The following is a 19,838-nucleotide window of genomic DNA, read 5'->3' on the forward strand; positions in this document are numbered from 1 at the left end:
ATATCTAATCATCTTAATGATTCTTTATCATGATTAGATATATTTATATTTGATTGATGCTGTATATTAGATCATTAAGTTGTTTCTTTAATATTCTATGTATATTCCAGCTTTTATATTCCAGCAATTATAGGGGTTCATTTAACTCCCACTTATATATCTGGAATCCACTCTGTAATTAGTTCTTCTGTGTTCCGATTGGTTAAACCTACTATAAGAATATGCTTCACATCTATGTTGTTATTCCCTGACGAAGTCTTTCGAGATGAAACGCGTAGGGAGTGCTTTGCGGACGTGATATTGTCCAGTTTTAGTACAGACTCACTATTTCATATACGGGACTCCATATATTGGGTAAATTATACCTATCTTAGCCAGTCATTTGTTATCTTTGCGGGGGCTGCTAATATCTATCTGGTAAATCCTGTGACGTCATTCAGTTCTCGCGGGATTTGGATCGGAGACTCACTGCAGTGACGAGGGATCTGGATTAGGGCGGCGCTCCTTACCTCCTCCGGTACACGGAGTACACTGTGGAAGTTGCTGTATTCCCTTTATACCGGACGATCTCACCTGAGTAACCTGGTTCCTGCAATCTGGCTAGCGATTGAGTATTACTCATAACTGCTTTTATTCCCGTTATGTTTATGGTTTTTTTAAACCATCTACTCCATATAAATTTTGTTCAACTTTATTACGCTATGAGTGCGCCTGTTTTTTGTCTGTTTTTTATATATATATATATAGATATATATACACACACACACACACACACACACACACACACACACACACACACACACACACACACACACACACACACACACACACACACACACACACGAGGTCCGCAGCACACTCAAATGAAGAATTATATTTGAATAAAACATCAGGCAACCAACATGCTCCAGAGCAACGTATATTTCATACCCACAAGGTACTTTCTCAAGCTCGATTTCTGTTAAGTATATACTCCCCCCCCTTTTTTTCCCCATGGTTTATAATCTGATATTTGTGTGTATGTGTGCGTATTATAGGGAACATTTTCACATAATACAAAGAATAAACAAACATGTCGAACAAAAAGTCACCTATATACATAGCTATACCTTGCAAGGGCACACTTTCTAAGTTTGTAATCGGACATGTCATTGTATGTCTCAATCCTTTAAAGGTGTAGATATTGCACCATGATTCTGAAAATTACTTAAAATAAAAAATTGATCACACAATGGGAGCTTGCGCTTCTTCTCTCTGTATCGTATCTAAGTTATTTCCTTATTGCATCAGACATTCATGTTTTTTTATGCGATCATGCTTGACACTGTGCTATTGTAAACACATCGAAATTGTGAAGTGCTGAGTAGGATTGCTGGAGGTCAGACAGATCAGAAAGTAACAGCAAAAAAAAAAAATATATACAGTACAGTATTTTGTCAGCAAATTGTATGTTCTGAGATCGCGAAGAGTTTAAGCACATTAGTCATGCCTGCCTGCGGTTCAATGCTTAGCAGTGCATTGGGCACTATTACTATTACTTGTTAGACCGCAGCAATACAGCTATTCAGCAAAGGTGAAGCTAGGTGCCACTTACAGATGTAGTAGATGTTATTACTCTGATTAATGCAATGCATGTAAGCTACGGGGTTATTACCACGAGTTTACACCGAGCGCCATTTAAAACAATAACATGCAATATTTACTTGCGTTATTTCGTGGTAACGAAGGTGAAAATATCTGATACATCTGTACTTGGGCTGTAAATATTGGTGGTTCAATAGTGATTGCACATATACAGTATATTGTTCTCTTTAGGGTCAGGCCTACTGTATTCATGCATAAAAAAATGGCCATTCTTAAGGCTTCATGGCCGGGTGGCTTCGGTTTTGGCCCCTTTCATGGGGAAAGAAATCTATGCCAGTATTTGCTGATACATACTTTATAATGATTATAGACTGAGCTTCACTCTGCCTTTGGTATTGCATCAGCCTTCTTTGCTTAGTAAAGTACAACCTCTGACTGGCCCCTGATCTGACACTACCTTAGTTTGTAAACATGGTGACTTCTGACTTGGGAGGAGCTTCATTTCCTCTGGCTATTTCTTTCTCCCCCCAGAGCTCAGCCCTCCTTCACCTTTTTAACTTGGGAGGTCTTTTCATTTTGCTGCAGGAACAGGACCTATAATGGTTCTTCCCCTCTTACAGAGGTAAAAGGAAGGGTTCACAGTGTAGTGTAGGACCTGAATTAATTTGGTTATACCTTGGCGTTGGTATGTATGCTTATGACGCTTTAGCCAAAGGGTTAACTAAATAACCAAGTATTTAATATTATTATTGAAGTATTTTACTTTATACTTTTTACCATATATGTTTTGTCAATGGGATGTAGCATTTGGGTACCCCTGTCAAGACTCCCTTGTTGACATAAATATATATTCATGATGTGGTGGGTGTGGGAGTTTGAGCTAGCTGGGAATGTGTGTTAGGCTATTTCTTGTGCTGCTTGTACAGCCAGAGCCTATTTTTCCCTATCCTATCCCCTTAGGTTTATTGGCTCTCTGGTAATGAGAGTAAAGAAACCATCTGATTGGTAAATACTCCCCCATTCAAAGCCCCCTAAGACATGCAATTTGTAATTAGTTTCCATTGAAACAAAATATGTCAAATATTTGTTTTTTGCGTTGTTACATTGGTTTATAGTTTACATTTGGGGGGGGGGGGATTATCTGTGTGGGATTGTACCTTTTCGTATAGTTAAGTACACTTACATAGTAAACAAAAATGCTACACAGTAAAAGAATGAAGATAAACTAAATTATTGATCCAGGGAGAAATCTGATCCAGTATTGGAGTCGGGGAAAAAAAATATTTTACCCCTTATTTCATCTACATTAAACAGGTTGAACCTGATGCACAAATTTCTTTTTTCAATGTCATCTACTATGCAACGACTGTATGTAATACCTTTCATAGAATTGGCTACCTTTTTATCTAAAACTAAAAGCAGTCACCGTGCTGGAAGTCTGATTTCCAAATATGTTATCTTGAAAACAGAATGGATTTCCTGCAAATAAAAAAAAGTTGATGGATCTCATCTGTCCTTTTTCTTGTATTAACAGTTTTTATAATGGATTGGCTTCTTCAGGTGGGTGTGATAACTATTAGTTATGTTTGTTTCTTTTAAGCCCAAAGGCAGAACTGGGATAAGCAAACCATATAATGTGAAACAGATTAAAACTACTACTGCGCAGGAAGCAGAAGAAGCAATAAAGTGGCTGATGGAAACCAGTAAAGGTGAGAAGGTCTCTTAACTGCATCGCAACCAAAAATAAAACTGTAGTCCTTGTTAGAAATGGAAAACTTTTATGTCAAATTTTTTTTTTAAATTGTTTCTGAAATATACCATTAGAATTGTATTCAATTTTGTATCTTACTCCATTTCAGTTAAATGTCCAGGTATTAAGACAAATATAATAATGTATTTTTTTTATAGAGTTCATTTTTATTCATATATACAATATATATAGTGTCATATAATATTAAACAGTTTTTAACAAAATAATATGCAATAATAAAATTGGGTAAAAACTGCAATATGGAAAATATTGTTTAAAAAAGGAAAATAATTACGCTTAGATAACACATCACTTACACATTGGGTTAAGTATATAGAGATAAATCATTAAATTGAGCATTTCAGTAGATTTGATATTCTGTTTCATTACATTCTCAATGGGACAACCAGTTTAATGTAGCTAGAATTGATAATGAGGTGATTAAATCCTGTATACTGTAGATGAAATTACTTAGATTTACTAAGAAAAAAAAGCTGTGTGTGCTGTGCACGCGCATAGTAAGTGAAACTTCTTTGACTTTTGTCACAGAAATTGTATTTGTATTGGTGATGTTTTAATTAAAAATCAAAATACAATTTCATTGACAAAACGCAAATAAATTTGACTTATAATGCGCGTGCTCGGCACACATCCCCTGTATTAGCTATTTGCACTAAGTGTGAATTCCTTGTGTGTATGTGCGCCAGTCAGTGTATGTATAGGTATGTGTGTCAGTGTGTGTGTATGCGTGTCAGTCAGTGTGTGTGTGTGTGTGCGTGTCAGTCAGTGTGTGTGTGTGTATGTGTGTCAGTCAGTGTGTGTGTGTGTGTGTGTGTGTCAGTCAGTGTGTGTGTGTGTGTGTCAGTCAGTGTGTGTGTGCATGTGCGCGCCAGTCAGTGTGTGTATGTGTATGTGTGTCAGTCAGTGTGTGTGTGTGTATGTGTGTCAGTCAGTGCGTGTGTGTATGTGTGTCAGTCAGTGTGGGTGTATGTGTGTCAGTCAGTGTGGGTGTATGTGTGTCAGTCAGTCTGTGTATGTGTGTCAGTGTGTATGTGTGTCAGTCAGTGTGTGTATTCCTTGTGTGTATGTGCGCCAGTCAGTGTATGTATAGGTATGTGTGTCAGTGTGTGTGTATGCGTGTCAGTCAGTGTGTGTGTGTGTCAGTCAGTGTGTGTGTGTGTGTGTGTGTCAGTCAGTGTGTGTGTGTGTCAGTCAGTGTGTGTGTGTGTCAGTCAGTGTGTGTGTGTATGTGCGCCAGTCAGTGTGTGTATGTGTATGTGTGTCAGTCAGTGTGTGTGTATGTGTGTCAGTCAGTGCGTGTGTGTATGTGTGTCAGTCAGTGTGGGTGTATGTGTGTCAGTCAGTGTGGGTGTATGTGTGTCAGTCAGTCTGTGTATGTGTGTCAGTGTGTATGTGTGTCAGTCAGTGTGTGTATGTGTGTATGTCAGTGTGTCAGTCAGTGTGTGTCAGTGTGTATGTGTGTCTGTGTGTCTGTGTGTCAGCGTGTGTCTGTGTGTCAGTGTGTGTATGTGTGTCAGTCAGTGTGTGTGTGTGTGTGGGGGTCAGTCAGTGTGGGTGTATGTGTGTCAGTCAGTGTGGGTGTATGTGTGTCAGTCAGTGTGTGTGTCAGTGTGTGTATGTGGGTCAGTCAGTGTGTGTGTGTGTGTATGTGCGCCAGTCAGTGTATGTGTATGTGTGTCAGTGTGTGTGTGTGTGTGTGTGTGTGTGTGTGTGTGTGTGTGTGTGTGTGTGTGTCAGTCAATGTGTGTGTGTGTGTCAGTCAATGTGTGTGTGTGTGTGTCAGTCAATGTGTGTGTGTGTGTGTCAGTCAGTGTGTGTGTATGTGTGTCAGTCAGTGTGTGTGTGTATGTGTGTCAGTCAGTGTGGGTGTATGTGTGTCAGTCAGTGTGTGTATGTGTGTCTGTCAGTGTGTCTGTCAGTGTGTCAGTCAGTGTGTGTATGTGAGTCAGTGTGTGTATGTGTGTCAGTCAGTGTGTGGGTGTATGTGTGTCAGTCAGTGTGGGTGTATGTGTGTCAGTCAGTGTGGGTGTATGTGTGTCAGTCAGTGTGTCAGTGTGTATGTGTATCAGTCAGTGTGTGTATGTGTGTCAGTCAGTGTGTGTATGTGTGTATGTCAGTGTGTCAGTCAGTGTGTGTGTGTGTGTGTGTGGGTCAGTCAGTGTGGGTGTATGTGTGTCAGTCAGTGTGGGTGTATGTGTGTCAGTCAGTGTGGGTGTATGTGTGTCAGTCAGTGTGTGTATGTCAGTCTGTCAGTCAGTGTGTGTGTGTCAGTGTGTGTGTGTGTGTGTGTGTGTGTGTGTGTGTGTATGTGCGCCAGTCAGTGTATGTGTGTCAGTCAGTGTGTGTGTGTGTGTGTGTGTGTGTGTCAGTCAATGTGTGTGTGTGTGTGTGTGTGTGTGTGTGTGTGTGTGTGTGTGTATGTGTGTCAGTCAGTGTGTGTGTGTATGTGTGTCAGTCAGTGTGGGTGTATGTGTGTCAGTCAGTGTGTGTATGTGTGTCAGTGTGTATGTGTGTCAGTCAGTGTGTGTATGTCAGTGTGTCAGTCAGTGTGTGTATGTGTGTCAGTCAGTGTGTGTGTGTGGGTCAGTCAGTGTGTGGGTGTATGTGTGTCAGTCAGTGTGGGTGTATGTGTGTCAGTCAGTGTGGGTGTATGTGTGTCAGTCAGTGTGGGTGTATGTGTGTCAGTCAGTGTGTGTATGTGTGTCAGTGTGTATGTGTATCAGTCAGTGTGTGTATGTGTGTCAGTCAGTGTGTGTATGTGTGTATGTCAGTGTGTCAGTCAGTGTGTGTATGTGTGTCAGTGTGTGTCAGTGTGTGTATGTGAGTCAGTGTGTGTATGTGTGTCAGTCAGTGTGTGTGTGTGTGGGGGGGTCAGTCAGTGTGTGTGTGTCCAGGGGCGGTGTGTAACATTGCGCACCACCTCTCTCTTCACCCCCCCCGCATGCATGCAAATTCTGCACCCCCCCCCGCATGCACGCAAATTCTGCACATCCCCCCCGGGGTACATGCGCCCGTGACCGAGCCCTTGTGCCGCACGGGTTGCGCCCGGGTCAGTGGGGGGCTGAATGGCGCCGCTGCCAATGGGCGTTAGGAGCTTGTGGGTGGAACGCCGCTGCCAGCTGCTTCTGCGCATGTGTGGCGTCCGTCAGTGGCGCCATCACAACTGCGCATGCGCGGCATGGCAGCGGTCGTGGAACAGTTACGCGGGTCGTTAGGATAGCATATGTCAGGAGCCGGGGGAGTGTGTGGGGGTGGGGGGTGTGTGGCAACAATTAGGAGCGGCGCCGGCAGCTATCGCCGCCGCCGCCGCATGTGACAGGGGACGTGTGAGCGGAGCGGCGTCCATTATGTGACGTCACTTACGTTTCACATTTCGCCCCCATCTATCCAGTTTTGTTCTATCAGGACTAGGTGCCACGAAAGAAGTTTCACTTCAATATTTGTTTCACTTTCATATCAAGAAGTAATATTGCGTAAGGTGATTTGTTTGATTGTAAATTCTCAATGGAAAAAAAAATGATATAAATGTTTTAAATTCAACGCATTGCATTCACAACACCTTTTTGTTATTTTACAGAAAAACAAGAAGATGCAGCAAAAACAGGTCTACGTCGCAATCAAAGTTTTCCCAAAGCAGATTCAATGATGATGTCTGTCAAGGCCCCACCGACACAGGTGCCGGATCTAGAGGTTGTGCTGCTGCCACAAAGACCCCCACCAAAAGTCCCCAGTATTAAGAAGCCTGTTCCCCTACAAAGACCTGTAGTCAAGTCTGACCCTGTAAGACAATGTATTCAGTTTATCCTTTATTCCAAACTTTCACTGTGCTGTTTTAGTATGGGAATTTCCAGAACTGAGGTTACTAGTATAATGTAACGTGTGTAACGAAATCATCTTATTTAAAGCAACATTCCATACTGCTTGTAATATTTTTGTTAAACTTACCTGAGCCCTGGTTCCTGATCTCCAAACTGTTTTGTCCAAGGGGACGCCAAGTGGCAGTAGGTACAGGTCTCGCTCCTGCGGCCAATAAAACGTCAGGGCCGCTTTATACATTAGGCCAACTAGGCACAGTGCCTAGGGCCTACGGACCTTTTAGGGCCTACAATATTTCACTTGGAAAAATACCTAAACAAAAAAAAATCACAAAATAAGAGAAAACAGCAAATTTTAATTTAAAATGTCTTCGAAGTATCGATACCTTTAAATATCGAAACAAAAGTATCGATGCCAAATATCGCTAGCATCGAAAGAAACAAGCAAACGATGAAATTAGCATAAAAATGAGTAAAAATATCAGGCACACAGGCCTCTAGAAATAGAAGTGCCTAGGGCCTACGAAGGTCTTAAAACGGCCCTGTAGAACGTAGCGACTATCTCAGAACTGTGAGGTGAGGCAAGTGTTGGGGGGCCTACCGACGAGCTTTCAGGGAGCCTCCAATACAGGAAAGCTTTGAAAAAACATTTTGAGATGAATTTGCTTCTCATAGTTTACAAAGGTCATATTCTATTTGAAAAATAAGTAATTGATACTCATACTCAGCTCAGTATTCTTTTATTTTGAGGGTGACTTTTTGCAACTGTTGGTCTCAATCGCTTGTACCATTCATCTTTACATCAAACTGATGTCTGACTGTCCTAGAGTTACCACTTTTTTGATTTCATTATCATCTTCCCATCTTCTGTTTCAAAAAAAGTGCATTGATGGATTGCAATGTTTCCAATACAAAACTACATAAGCTAATAAATAATACATATTAGAAATATATATATAAAAAAAAAAAAAAGAACATTTTCTTTGGGAATAAGGTTTTACTATAATGAGAATGTAACTCTACAGAGCATACATACAACCAACAGAACTGTTTATTTTGATGCACTGCACCATTTTCTGCTCTGGGCAGCATTAGGCCGAGTCCATAGAAGGACAGGCCGCGCTGAGCCGTGCGGACGCTCCGCGCTGAGCCGTGCGGACGCTCCGCGCTGAGCCCCTGCATCCTCAATGAGGATGCCTTGAGATGGGGCTCACGCGAGGGTGCAGAGGCGCTGGATTTTTCAGCCGACAGCCAAGCTGTTTTTCCGCGCGCTGTCGGCTGACAACATCCAATCAGCGCGGAGCAGCGTCAACGTCACGGCGCCGTGACGTCGGCGCCGTGACATTGACGTCGGTGCGTCGCGGGTGATTGGCCCAGCGACGTCACTGCCCCGCCTCCCTCAGTCTCCCCCCGCCTCCGATCGCGCCCGCTGGCTCGCCTGCATGGGCATGAAATCGCGCAGATTTCAGCAGGCGAGCCTCAGCGTCAGCGCGGCTCGGAACTCCTCACCCCTCTATGGCCCCAGCCTTATATATGACAGACAGGTTAATACGCTTTTGTACCTAGCGCAGATTGTTAACCAAGTAGGTTTGTGCCATATCAGATCTGTTCTAATTCTTGATGCAGAAAAAAGGGAGAAACAAGACACAAATAGATTTTAGATCACAATATATGATGTGCGTCATGTAACTCCTTCCCAACACCTACAATTGAATCCTTATATCAAAATCATATTGTGCATATTGAGCAAAGATGGAGCAAATTTTTTTTTCCCTTTATGGGAACAAACATTACCCAACATTAAATATTTACTGTAGAGTTTTAATTAGATTTTTTTTACTTTGACTAAGTATTGTTTTCTTTGCCCCTTTTTTCTTAAGCCACTTCACATAGAACAGAAGATAGATGTACAACAAGAGCCAAATACAGAAGTCTTGAATCTTCCCTTGGTTCCTCCAGTACATAAACCAGATCCCTATGTAGACATTGTGGACTGCAGGATTCCTTCAAGAGTTCCACCAAGAGTTCCTCCAGCACTTAAACCAGATCCCGATGTGGACATCCAGAACTGCGGGATTCCTTCAAGAGTTCCACCAAGAGTTCCTCCAGTGCCTAAACCAGATCCCCATGTAGACATTGTGGACTGTGGGATTCCTTCAAGAGTTTCACCAAGAGTTCCTCCAGCACCTAAACCAGATTCCCATGTGGACATCATAGACTGCGTGATTCCTTCAAGAGTTCCACCAAGAGTTCCTCCAATGCCTAAACCAGAGTCTCGTGTGAATGTAATGGACTCTGGGAAACCTTCAAGGGTTCCTCTCCTGACTAAACCAGATAATTGTGTGGATGGTATAGACCCGGAAAATCCTCACTTTGTCCCCTTCGAACCTAATCTAGAAACTTGTGTAAAGGCTATGCACTCTAGAAGTCCTCCAAGGGTCCCTCTGGTACTTAAACTAGAGACCCATATGGATGCTGTGGACAGTGGAGGTCCCTTAAGGGCCCCCTCAATACCAAAACCAGAACCCAATGTTGAAAATATGCACTCAAGTAGTCCCTTAATGTTCCCTCCAGTACATAAACCAGATCCCGATGTTTGCACCATGGACTGTGGAATTTTCTCAATAGTTCCTCCATTGCCTAAACCAGAGCCCTGTGTTAATGTAATTGACTTTGAAAAGCCTCCAGGGGTTTCTCTATTACCTAAGATAGATAGTTGTGTTGATGATCTGAACCCAAAAAATACTCAAAGTGTCTGCTTAGCAACTAGTCTGGAGCCTCATGTAAACACAATGCACTCTGAAAGTCCTCTAACGGTCCTCCCAGGCCCTAAACCAGAACCTGATGTGGCCATTATGGACTATGGAAAACTTCTAAGGCCCCCCCCAGTGTCTAAACCAGATTCCCATGTAGAACTCATGGACTTTGGGACTCTTCCAAAGGTTCTTCCACTACCCAATCCAGAGCCCCATATACATGTAATTGAGTCCGTATATGCTTCAAAGGCCCCCTTGGTACCTAAACCAGAACCCAGAGTGGACAGGGACTCCTGTAGTCCTCTAAGCTTGCCCCCGGTACCCAAGCCAAGAACAATACCACCCTCCCAGATTGCGAAAGCTCATGGAAGAAAACTGAGTGATGAGACAACCTCTACTGCACAAAACAACCCCAACTGTGATGAGATATCCGACAATAACTTCTTTGTCCCCAAGGTTCCCCCGCGGAGGAAGAAGTCTGCCCCTGCTGCTTTCCACCTGCAGGTGTTACGAAACAACAACAGCCTCTTTCATAATGATGTGACATCAAACACGAACAACAGCAGTCCAAGTGGGGAATCTGCCACACAGACTGGTACTGAACTTCCTGTGACAGATACGTTTGAAAGCACTCAAGATACTGATGTTTCATTTACCAACAATCCACAGTCACTGGCACCGCAAGGAAGCTGGCCTTCCGATGCAGATGGTTTGTTAGACTTTGAAGCAGGCGGTATATTTCAGCCCGCCATCATGGAAGTCTCTCCAGAGCAACTCATTAGCAAGTGGTTCATGTTTCCAGATGAGGAAAAAGAGAAGACTCTGAGGAACTGTGAGTCTCCTTGGTGATTACAGATATCTTGATCTCTTGACCAACATGAAAGTTGATGTTTTTGATTTTTTTTCATCTACAAGGGAAAAGAGTAATCAAAAACATTCCATGCACTCCTTAATAAATATATATATATATTTAAAAAAAATAATATATATATATATAATCAACCCCCTTATAACGCTGTGCTTGGGGTCCAAAGAATCACATGGCGTTATAAGCGGATCACGTTAGAAATAATGTACAATTGTATGCATTGTGCAATAACGTATTTAAGATACCAATAATCGTGTTGTAAAGTATTCATAAATATGAAAATTGTGAGCCACGCTTGCATCGCGTTATAAGCGGATTTGCGTTGTAACGGATCGTTTTATAACGGGGTTGAGCTGTATTACTCACCGGATCATGTAGATTTCAACAGATTTACCAAATGGATTTCAGCCAAAAAGAGAAGTGATGCTTGAAATGTCAGTGAGAGTGAATTGAGTTTATTAGCGATGACATTTGGACAGGTAAAAAAAATATATATCTCAAGGTGCTTATGAAGCTTTAGAGAAACTGTTACTGTATAACATGGCTGCAATAGCAGAGCTAATAAACTACATTGATTTGCCTGACATTGTGAATGTCACTGTTCCTTTCGACTGCCATCAATTACAGCTACAGATGACCAATTTATATTTTCATTAAAAAAATACCTCATATCCACACAGCAAACCAGTGCAACGTTAGCATGTGATATAATGTGTTGTCTTTTTCGCCCTGTGTATGAAATTAAAGGAGTAACTTTGAAATAATAAAAAATAAGCCACAGAATGTCTATTTTTCTTGATCAATTTCTTTTAATACTAACACTCACTGTATTATCCTGGCAATATAAAGCCTATTTTACACCTTTAAATGTTTAATATATAATGCAGAACGATTGGAAAGCAGTGAGCTGATAGATGTATGCTAATGTTGCCCTAAACAGTATGTTACAAGACCTTTTTTTATCACAACAGGGGTCTGAGGTCCCTTTGCTGCATAGTATTTTTGTCATCGGGTTACACATTGTCATATGTATAATGTGTTCATCAACTTGTATAATCAGCTGCGATGTAAGTACGCTAAAGATAAATACAGGCTTAGCTAGCTCAAAACCCAAACCACTGCATTATACATACCATGTCAATGTAGAACCCCTCAGCAGGTCCTACACTACCCATTTCATACTGTATCTTTTGTATTTCGTCTGCTCCATAGAGAAAAGAGGAAACAAAACAGCACTATAGCCAATAGCATGGGGTTAAAATTAAGACGTGCTATGTATGAGCTGCAGCGCAGTTAAAACTGGTTAAAAAACAGAAGTGCCCTAATAATTATAGTGGGAAACAAATTGAAAAAATAAAGAGCAAGAAAAACTTAGCATTTCCAAACCTTAGCATCCATAATGTGTCTGGCATGGCCATTTCGCTGAACCTGTGACAATGCCAACTGTATTGAAATAACGCAAACATGATCATGACATGATCATGACATTAGAGATGTAGAAAATTGGGGATGGGTGGCTGAGAATTTTCACCAAGCGTTTTCTGCTCTGCTGTCCTTTCTCCCCCTTTTAACACCTTACACCCCACCTCTTGAAACGCCTGGTCTGGGGCGGGCACCTTCAACCCCCCCCCCCACCACCATAGCCCTGCTGGACCCAGTCGCCCCTACCCCCCACCGTGTGACTGTGCCTTTTGTTAACTTCCTTCAGATTAGGGGGGGTGGGGAGGGGGGGTCACCTGATTCCACAACCACTCAGGCTGACTTGCAGGCCTTATGGCGGCGATGGCCCCATGCTGGGTCTGCCTTTCGGAGGTGGTCATTTAAATAATTCATGTTATATGACAAAACATCTTGCTGCCCAATATTTACCAAAAGCAATGACAATATTTCAAGGGTTAAATTACTTTGGCCCACCTATTTCAGTGGTTGTGCACAGAAGGGGATCCCCTATTTAACATCTATGGTGGAAGGGGGCCCCTTACATAAAACGCACTTGTATTTAGCCTGGTTCAAAAGGGTTTGGGCATCTGCGCAGATGACTAATAGAGTACAGGTATTATTGTAAAATTTACTTTACCTGTACTTATAAAAATGTGAGTACTGTAATTATCTGCAGGTTGTTAGGAGCCAGTCACTGTTGGCCATGTATCTTACATTCTACATCAAAAATGTTGATCTCCTTGCCTTGGTTGGCCACAAATAATATTCTTTTTTTCAGTTTATATCAACACAGGTACCTATGTATTATTTCCATTTGTTATTTTGTTGTTTTTCCCTCTAATATGTGCATCAATATAATCCACACAATAAGTAATTAGCTAAGTTGCCTATCGATCGATCGGCGAAGATTCGGCTTGGGGGTTCACTAAATGGCTGTCAGTGCAGCAGAACAGGGCCAAAGATGCAAATTTCTGTGGGGAAGATCATGTGACCAAAATCATGTGGAAAAATGTAGAAGATAAATGGGCAGTCTTTAAAACATTGTTAGAAAAGCACACTTATCAGTGTATACCCTTGGGTAATAAGTATAAAAGAAAGAAGTCAAAACCAATGTGGCTAAATTAACAGGTAGGGGAGGAAAGGGACAAGAGGAGGAAGGCGTTTAGATTCTTTAAGTCAGAAGGGACAGAGACATCGTATCCGAATTATAAGGCATGTAACAAAAATTGCAAATGGGCAATTAAATTAGCAAAAATGGATAATGAAAAAAGGATTGCAATAGAAAGTAAGGTCAACCCTAAAAAGTTCTTTAAGTACCTTAATAACAAAAAAACGAGAAAAGAAAATATAGGACCCTTTCAGTGTGAGATGGGTAGGCAGATTATTGGAGATAAGGAAAAAGCAGAGATATTAAACAAATTCTTTGCCTCTGTGTTTACCAGGGAAGAATCAAGTTCAATAGTAGCGCCACAGGAGGAAGCCACAACCTTCATATTAATGAACAATTGGTTAACTGAGGAAGAAGTTTATAAGCGACTTGAAAAAATTAAAGTAAATAAGGCACCTGGCCCCGATGGCATACATCCAAGAGTTCTCAAGGAGTTAAGCTCAGTAATAGCAAAACCATTATATTTAATGTTCAAGGACTCCATTTCCACAGGCTCAGTACCACAAGATTGGCGTAAAGCAGATGTGGTGCCTATATTTAAAAAGGGAGCTAGATCACACCCGGGGAATTACAGACCTATAAGCCTGACTTCAATAGTAGGGAAACTACTTGAAGGTTTAATACGGGATAATATTCAGGAATACCTAATGGAAAACAAAATTATTAGTAATAGTCAGCATGGATTTATGAAGGATAGATCTTGCCAAACTAACCTTGTTTGTTTCTTTGAGGAGGTAAGTAGGAATTTATACCAGGGTAATGCAGTTGATGTGGTCTACTTAGATTTTGCAAAGGCTTTTGATACGGTTTCACACAAGAGGTTGGTGTACAAAATAAAGAAAATTGGACTCAGTAATAATATATGCACCTGGATTGAAAACTGGTTAAAGGACAGACAACAGAGGGTTGTCATAAATGGAACTTTTTCAGGTTGGGCTAAAGTCGTGAGTGGAGTACCTCAAGGATCGGTACTGGGACCCCTGCTTTTTAACTTGTTTATTAATGACCTTGAGGTTGGGATCGAGAGCAAAGTCTCCATCTTTGCTGATGATACTAAATTGTGTAAGGTAATAGAATCAGAGCAGGATGTAATTTCTCTTCAGAAGGACTTGGAGAGACTGGAAACGTGGGCAGGTAAATGAGGTTTAATACAGATAAATGTAAGTTTATGCATTTGGGATGCAAGAATAAAAAGGCGACTTACAAATTAAATGGAGATATATTGGGGGAATCCTTGATGGAGAAGGATTTAGGAGTGCTTGTAGACTGCAGGCTTAGCAATAGTGCCCAATGTCATGCAGTAGCTGCAAAGGCAAACAAGATCTTATCTTGCATCAAACGGGCAATGGATGGAAGGGAAGTAAACATAATTATGCACCTTTACAAAGCATTAGTAAGACCACACCTTGAATATGGAGTACAATTTTGGGCACCAATCCTAAGAAAAGACATTATGGAACTAGAGAGAGTGCAGAGAAGAGCCACCAAATTAATAAAGGGGATGGACATTCTAACTTATGAGGAGAGGCTAGCTAAATTAGATTTATTTACATTAGAAAAGAGGTGTCTAAGAGGGGATATGATAACTATATACAAATATATTCAGGGACCATACAAGGAGCTTTCAAAATAACTATTCATCCCACGGGCAGTACAAAGGACTCGGGGCCATCCCTTAAGGTTGGAGGAAAGGAAATTTCACCAGCAACAAAGGAAAGGATTCTTTACAGTAAGGGCAGTTAAAATGTGGAATTCATTACCCATGGAGACTGTGATGGCAGATACAATAGATTTGTTCAAAAAAAGGTTGGACATCTTTTTAGATGGGAAAGGTATACAGGGATATACCAAATAAGTATACATGGGAAGGATGTTGATCCAGGGATTAATCCGATTGCCAATTCTTGGAGTCAGGAAGGAATTAATTTTTCCCCTTAATGGGGTTTTTTGTTTGCCTTCCTCTGGATCAATAAGTAAGTATAGATATAGAATAAAGTATCTGTTGTCTAAATTTAGCATAGGTTGAACTTGATGGACGTACGTCTTTTTTCAACCTCATCTACTATGTAACTATGTAACTATGTAACTATGTGACCAGGCAGTCACTAGATACAATTGGTGCACTGCTAGAGAGGGGCAGGGCTCAAAAAGGGGTGTGTCAGAGCATGTTTCAGAAGAGGCAGGGAATGTGACTTTGTAAATGGTTGCTATAGAAAAAAAATGCTTGTTACATTATAATACATTAAAAATGTCAGAGTGGTTTAAAAAAATGCTACAAGTATTGTCTCATACTACAGAAATTATTTATTAAAAAAAACCATACATGTAGGATATTGCTTGGTCTGCAGCTTTAGAGTTAAGTTATACATTTTGATGTTTCATTTATAACATTTTTGTAGCGTCAGATTGATGCAGTAAAATAATTTGGCTAACCTACACATTTTAAAAGCCTTTGAGGAGATTATTCTCTTTACATACTGTGCTTCATACTCTTTTTGCTAACTTCAAGGAGCGTTGATATTTTTTCCTGTATTAGATTTGTATTGTCTACCACTTGTATCTCAATATACTAATGATTGTAGATAAAGCTACAGTATGAAACTCGTATGAGTGATAAATCGAATCACCGCTTGTTCACTGGTACTGGGTTCTGATCTTTGCAGGTAGGCCTCGCAAACCTGACTCTGACTCGTCATTGCTCAGTGTCCTCTGCTGACGTCACCACAGAATTTTTCCTTGCTACGGTGTCCACGCTGTGCCATAAGCCCTACGCATTTCAAGACTTCAAAATTGTGGGTCTCTTCATCGGGGGTATAAATCAAGGATGGTATGTCCGGCTATTTAAGCCCCATAAATCACCAGTTAATTGATTATGGATGTTTACTCGTTAGAAAAACAGGCCCAATAATAACTAAATGACCTGCTTAAATTCAACATATTACACATCACAATACATTATACATCAAAATTAAAAAACTATATAAGATATAACGAATGGGAAAAGGATATTGGGATCATAGAGACCAGAAAAGAGGTGCACACAAATGACAGCACATAAATATATGCAAAAAAAGGGGGTATACAGCTTAATGTGATTATAAGTCTATCTAATATGTCCCCATAAACCATGGGAACTATTTTAACGATGATCTTATTCTCAGGATTAAGATTTGCTAATAATATACCTATATACAGACTTGAACAGAGATGGTCCACTGTATAGATAGCATCCGTAGATGTAGTATATAAACTAATAGGAATCGTTCTTAACAAGACATATCTATATTAAACAAATAAAAACACAACATAGTGCAAATAAAGTTTTTAAATTTGAGAGATGTATGGAGGGATAATCTTTCAGATGGAAATTCACATGGTCTCGGTGTAAAGAAGGCATTTCAGAAATCAGTGGCTAACTTGCTTGATTCTGTCTGGAAAGATGAGAACTCCCACTGTGCGATCTGATGCGGAATATGGGCACTACAGTGTCCTAAGAATATAGACACATAAACAATCTGTGATGTCACCCGGTCTGTTACTGTCTGCTCACTCTGGCTCCGACCTCTCGATCATGCCGATGCGAGGAGGGTCTCTGCTTCAGTAGCTGCTTATCTGGGGGCGGTGCAGGAGTCCCGTGGTGACGTCAGATCAAAGCGACTTGCGACTACGCGTTTCACTCAGAGGCCCTCCTCACATCAGCATTATCCGGGTCCCGGCGAGCGCCCCGTAACCGGAAGTGACTGGTGGGCAACAGCAGACTTAGGCCTCGCGCTGCTGCTCGGCAGTGAGCCCCTGCAGCCGCAATGAGAGCGGCTTTAGCAGGGGCTTGCGCACGCTTCCGCAAGCGTGCGGAAGCGTAGGTCTTATACGATTTTTAGTTTCTGCGCTCGCCGGAGCGCAGGGCCGGTCACGTGAGCGGTAAGCCCAATGAGGGCGAACCAGCTCCATGACGTCACAGGCCCTCCCCCCCCGCCCCCCCGACAAGCCTGCCTCAGCGCGCCTCCGCCCGGCTGAATTCACCCTGGACGCAGCCTTAGGCCTCGTCCATGGTGGCGCTGAGCAAGCGGGATTGCACTGGCTGTGATGAAACACATTGTCGCAATGTGTGTGGTCAGTGTGAGCGAGCGTCTGCGCAAGCACTGTGCTTAGCTGCTTGCCGAAGCAAGCAAATTTGATTGGGCCACTCACTGGCGCGTCACGTGAGCGGTTCACCCAATGAGGGCGAACCAACACCGTTACGTCATGGCCACGCCCCGACATGCCCCTAGCTGGCGATAAATCGCCCGGCTCAGCAGAGCGCATGACGTCTCCGCAGACGAGCGCCAGTGCGCCCGCTCTCTGCCTGGCCGCAGCCTTAAATCTTTAGCCGCCAACCTCCTTTCTCCCTGGTCCCTTCCACCCTTCCTCCTTCCAGTCTGCAGCGGGAGCACATAGGTGCAGAACAGACAGGAAGCGGAGCTACAGACGAGCGGGGAAAGCAAGAGAACGTGACAGAGGAGAATGGTGGCGGGGCTACAGTCAGTGCAGGAAGAGCATGCGAGGCAAAGGCAGTTCATCCAAATTGTAAGAAGAGAATCAACTGGCTGGTAGAACATAAAGTCAGTGATTGATTCCAGTGCAGATCCACCAGATTTTTGTGAATTATGCATATTTTGAACTTTTGTGTAAGAATATTTGTTTTTTTTGCATTAGGCAGCTACACCCTCATTGTGACCCCCCCACCACCACCACCATTCGCATCACCCCCTCACTGCTCCACCCCCACTCTCACATCAACCCCTCACTGCTCCACCCCCACATCACTCCCTCACTGCTCCACCCCCACATCACCCCCTAACTGCTCCACTCCCACTCCACCCCCTAACTGTTCAACCAAATCTCACATCACCCCTCCCACTTTCACATCACCCCCGCACTGCTGCTCTCCCACTCTTACGTCACTCCTTCACTGCTCCCCTCCCACTGCTGCTCTTTCACTGTGACGTCACTCCTTCACTGTTCCCCTCCCACTCTCACATCACGTCTCACTGTTTCCCCCACTCACATCACCCCCTCACTGCTCCCCTCCCACTCCCACATCACGTCTCACTGTTTCCCCCACTCACATCACCCCCTCACTGCTCCCCTCCCACTCCCACATCACGTCTCACTGTTTCCCCCACTCACTGCTCCCACTCTCACATCACCCCCCTCACTGCGCCCACTCTCACATCACCCCCCTCACTGCTCCCACTCTCACATCACCCCCCTCACTGCTCCCACTCTCACATCACGCTTCACTGTTTCCCCCACTCACATCACCCCCTCACTGCTCCCACTCTCACATCACCCCCCTCACTGCTCCCACTCTCACATCACCCCCTCACTGCTGCTCTCCCACTGTGACGTCACTCCTTCACTGTTCCCCTCCCACTCACTGTTCCCCCACTTTCACATCACCTTATCACTGCTACTCTTCCACTCTCACATCACCCCCTCACTGCTCCCCTCCCACTCACATCACGCCTCACTGTTTCCCCCACTCACATCACCTCCTCACTGCTACTCTCCCATATCACTCCCTCACTGCTCCCCCCACTACTCACATCCCCTCTACTCTCACATCACCCCTCACTGCTCCAACCCACTCGCATCCTCCCCTCACTGCCCCCCCCCCCCCACTCACATCACCCTTCACTGGTGCATGATGGGTTAACTTTCGTCTCTTACTAAAATGTTACAGATATGTTTAAATCAAGTTGCTTTAGCTGTGAACAAGATGTTGTTGTAAGAAGTGCTAGTTCCCTCGCTTCCCTAGGTGGGATGTTGGCCGAATGCCTGAATGTGTTCCCTGTGCAGGTTTGTCCGGCATGTAAAATTCAGACCTTCAATTGTGGAGACTGAGGGTGTACCCGGTACTCGATTCTTCGCGCAGTACAAACGTGATCACAGGAATATATTTACCAGACATTTTATCGACAAAATGATGGGGGTCCCCTGGTTGTTGATGTTGTTCGGAATTCTGATTGCTGTGAGATCCCGATTAGACCTGAAGCTAAGTGACCAATAAATTGCATTTACTAATAATAACCGGTGTTGGTATTATTCATGTGTGCACACGTGGCTCAAATAGACAACCCGGATCAATCTCTTGAATAAGTAATTTTCTTGTCAGAACGCCCCCCAACGCCCCCCTCTCACATTACCTCCTCACTGCTCCGCTCTAGATTTGCGTTATGACTTGTAACGCTCTATATAACTTGAATTGAAACGTTTGTTGCTGTTATAACAGATAGGTATCTTTTTTTTTGATCAAATGTGTCATTTTTACAGAGATTAAAGCAGCAATCACAGCTTTTAAAAAATAAATAAAAAAATTAACACAGGATTGAGCTTAACCCCATTCATTTCAACTCCGGGGGCCCCCTGCTTCCGTAGATACCTCCATAGGGGGTGC

At 42.8% G+C, this 19,838-nt stretch overlaps 1 protein-coding gene across 2 annotated transcripts in view; it reads left to right on the forward strand.

Annotated features, from left to right (window-relative positions):
• Nucleotides 1–11,581, forward strand: part of SYNJ2 (synaptojanin 2) — a 162,245-nt gene extending 150,664 nt beyond the window's left edge. For both annotated transcript variants that reach the window (XM_075596992.1, XM_075596993.1), the window contains 3 exons: nt 3,185–3,293; nt 6,933–7,135; nt 9,051–11,581. In XM_075596992.1, the coding sequence (XP_075453107.1) occupies nt 3,185–3,293; nt 6,933–7,135; nt 9,051–10,775 (2,037 nt within the window). In that variant the 3' untranslated portion in view covers nt 10,776–11,581. The remainder of the gene's footprint in view (nt 1–3,184; nt 3,294–6,932; nt 7,136–9,050) is intronic.
• The last annotated feature ends 8,257 nt before the right edge of the window (nt 11,582–19,838 follow it).

The sequence above is a fragment of the Ascaphus truei genome, chromosome 4, assembly GCF_040206685.1.
Source record: "Ascaphus truei isolate aAscTru1 chromosome 4, aAscTru1.hap1, whole genome shotgun sequence".
Taxonomy (NCBI): Eukaryota; Metazoa; Chordata; class Amphibia; order Anura; family Ascaphidae; genus Ascaphus; species Ascaphus truei.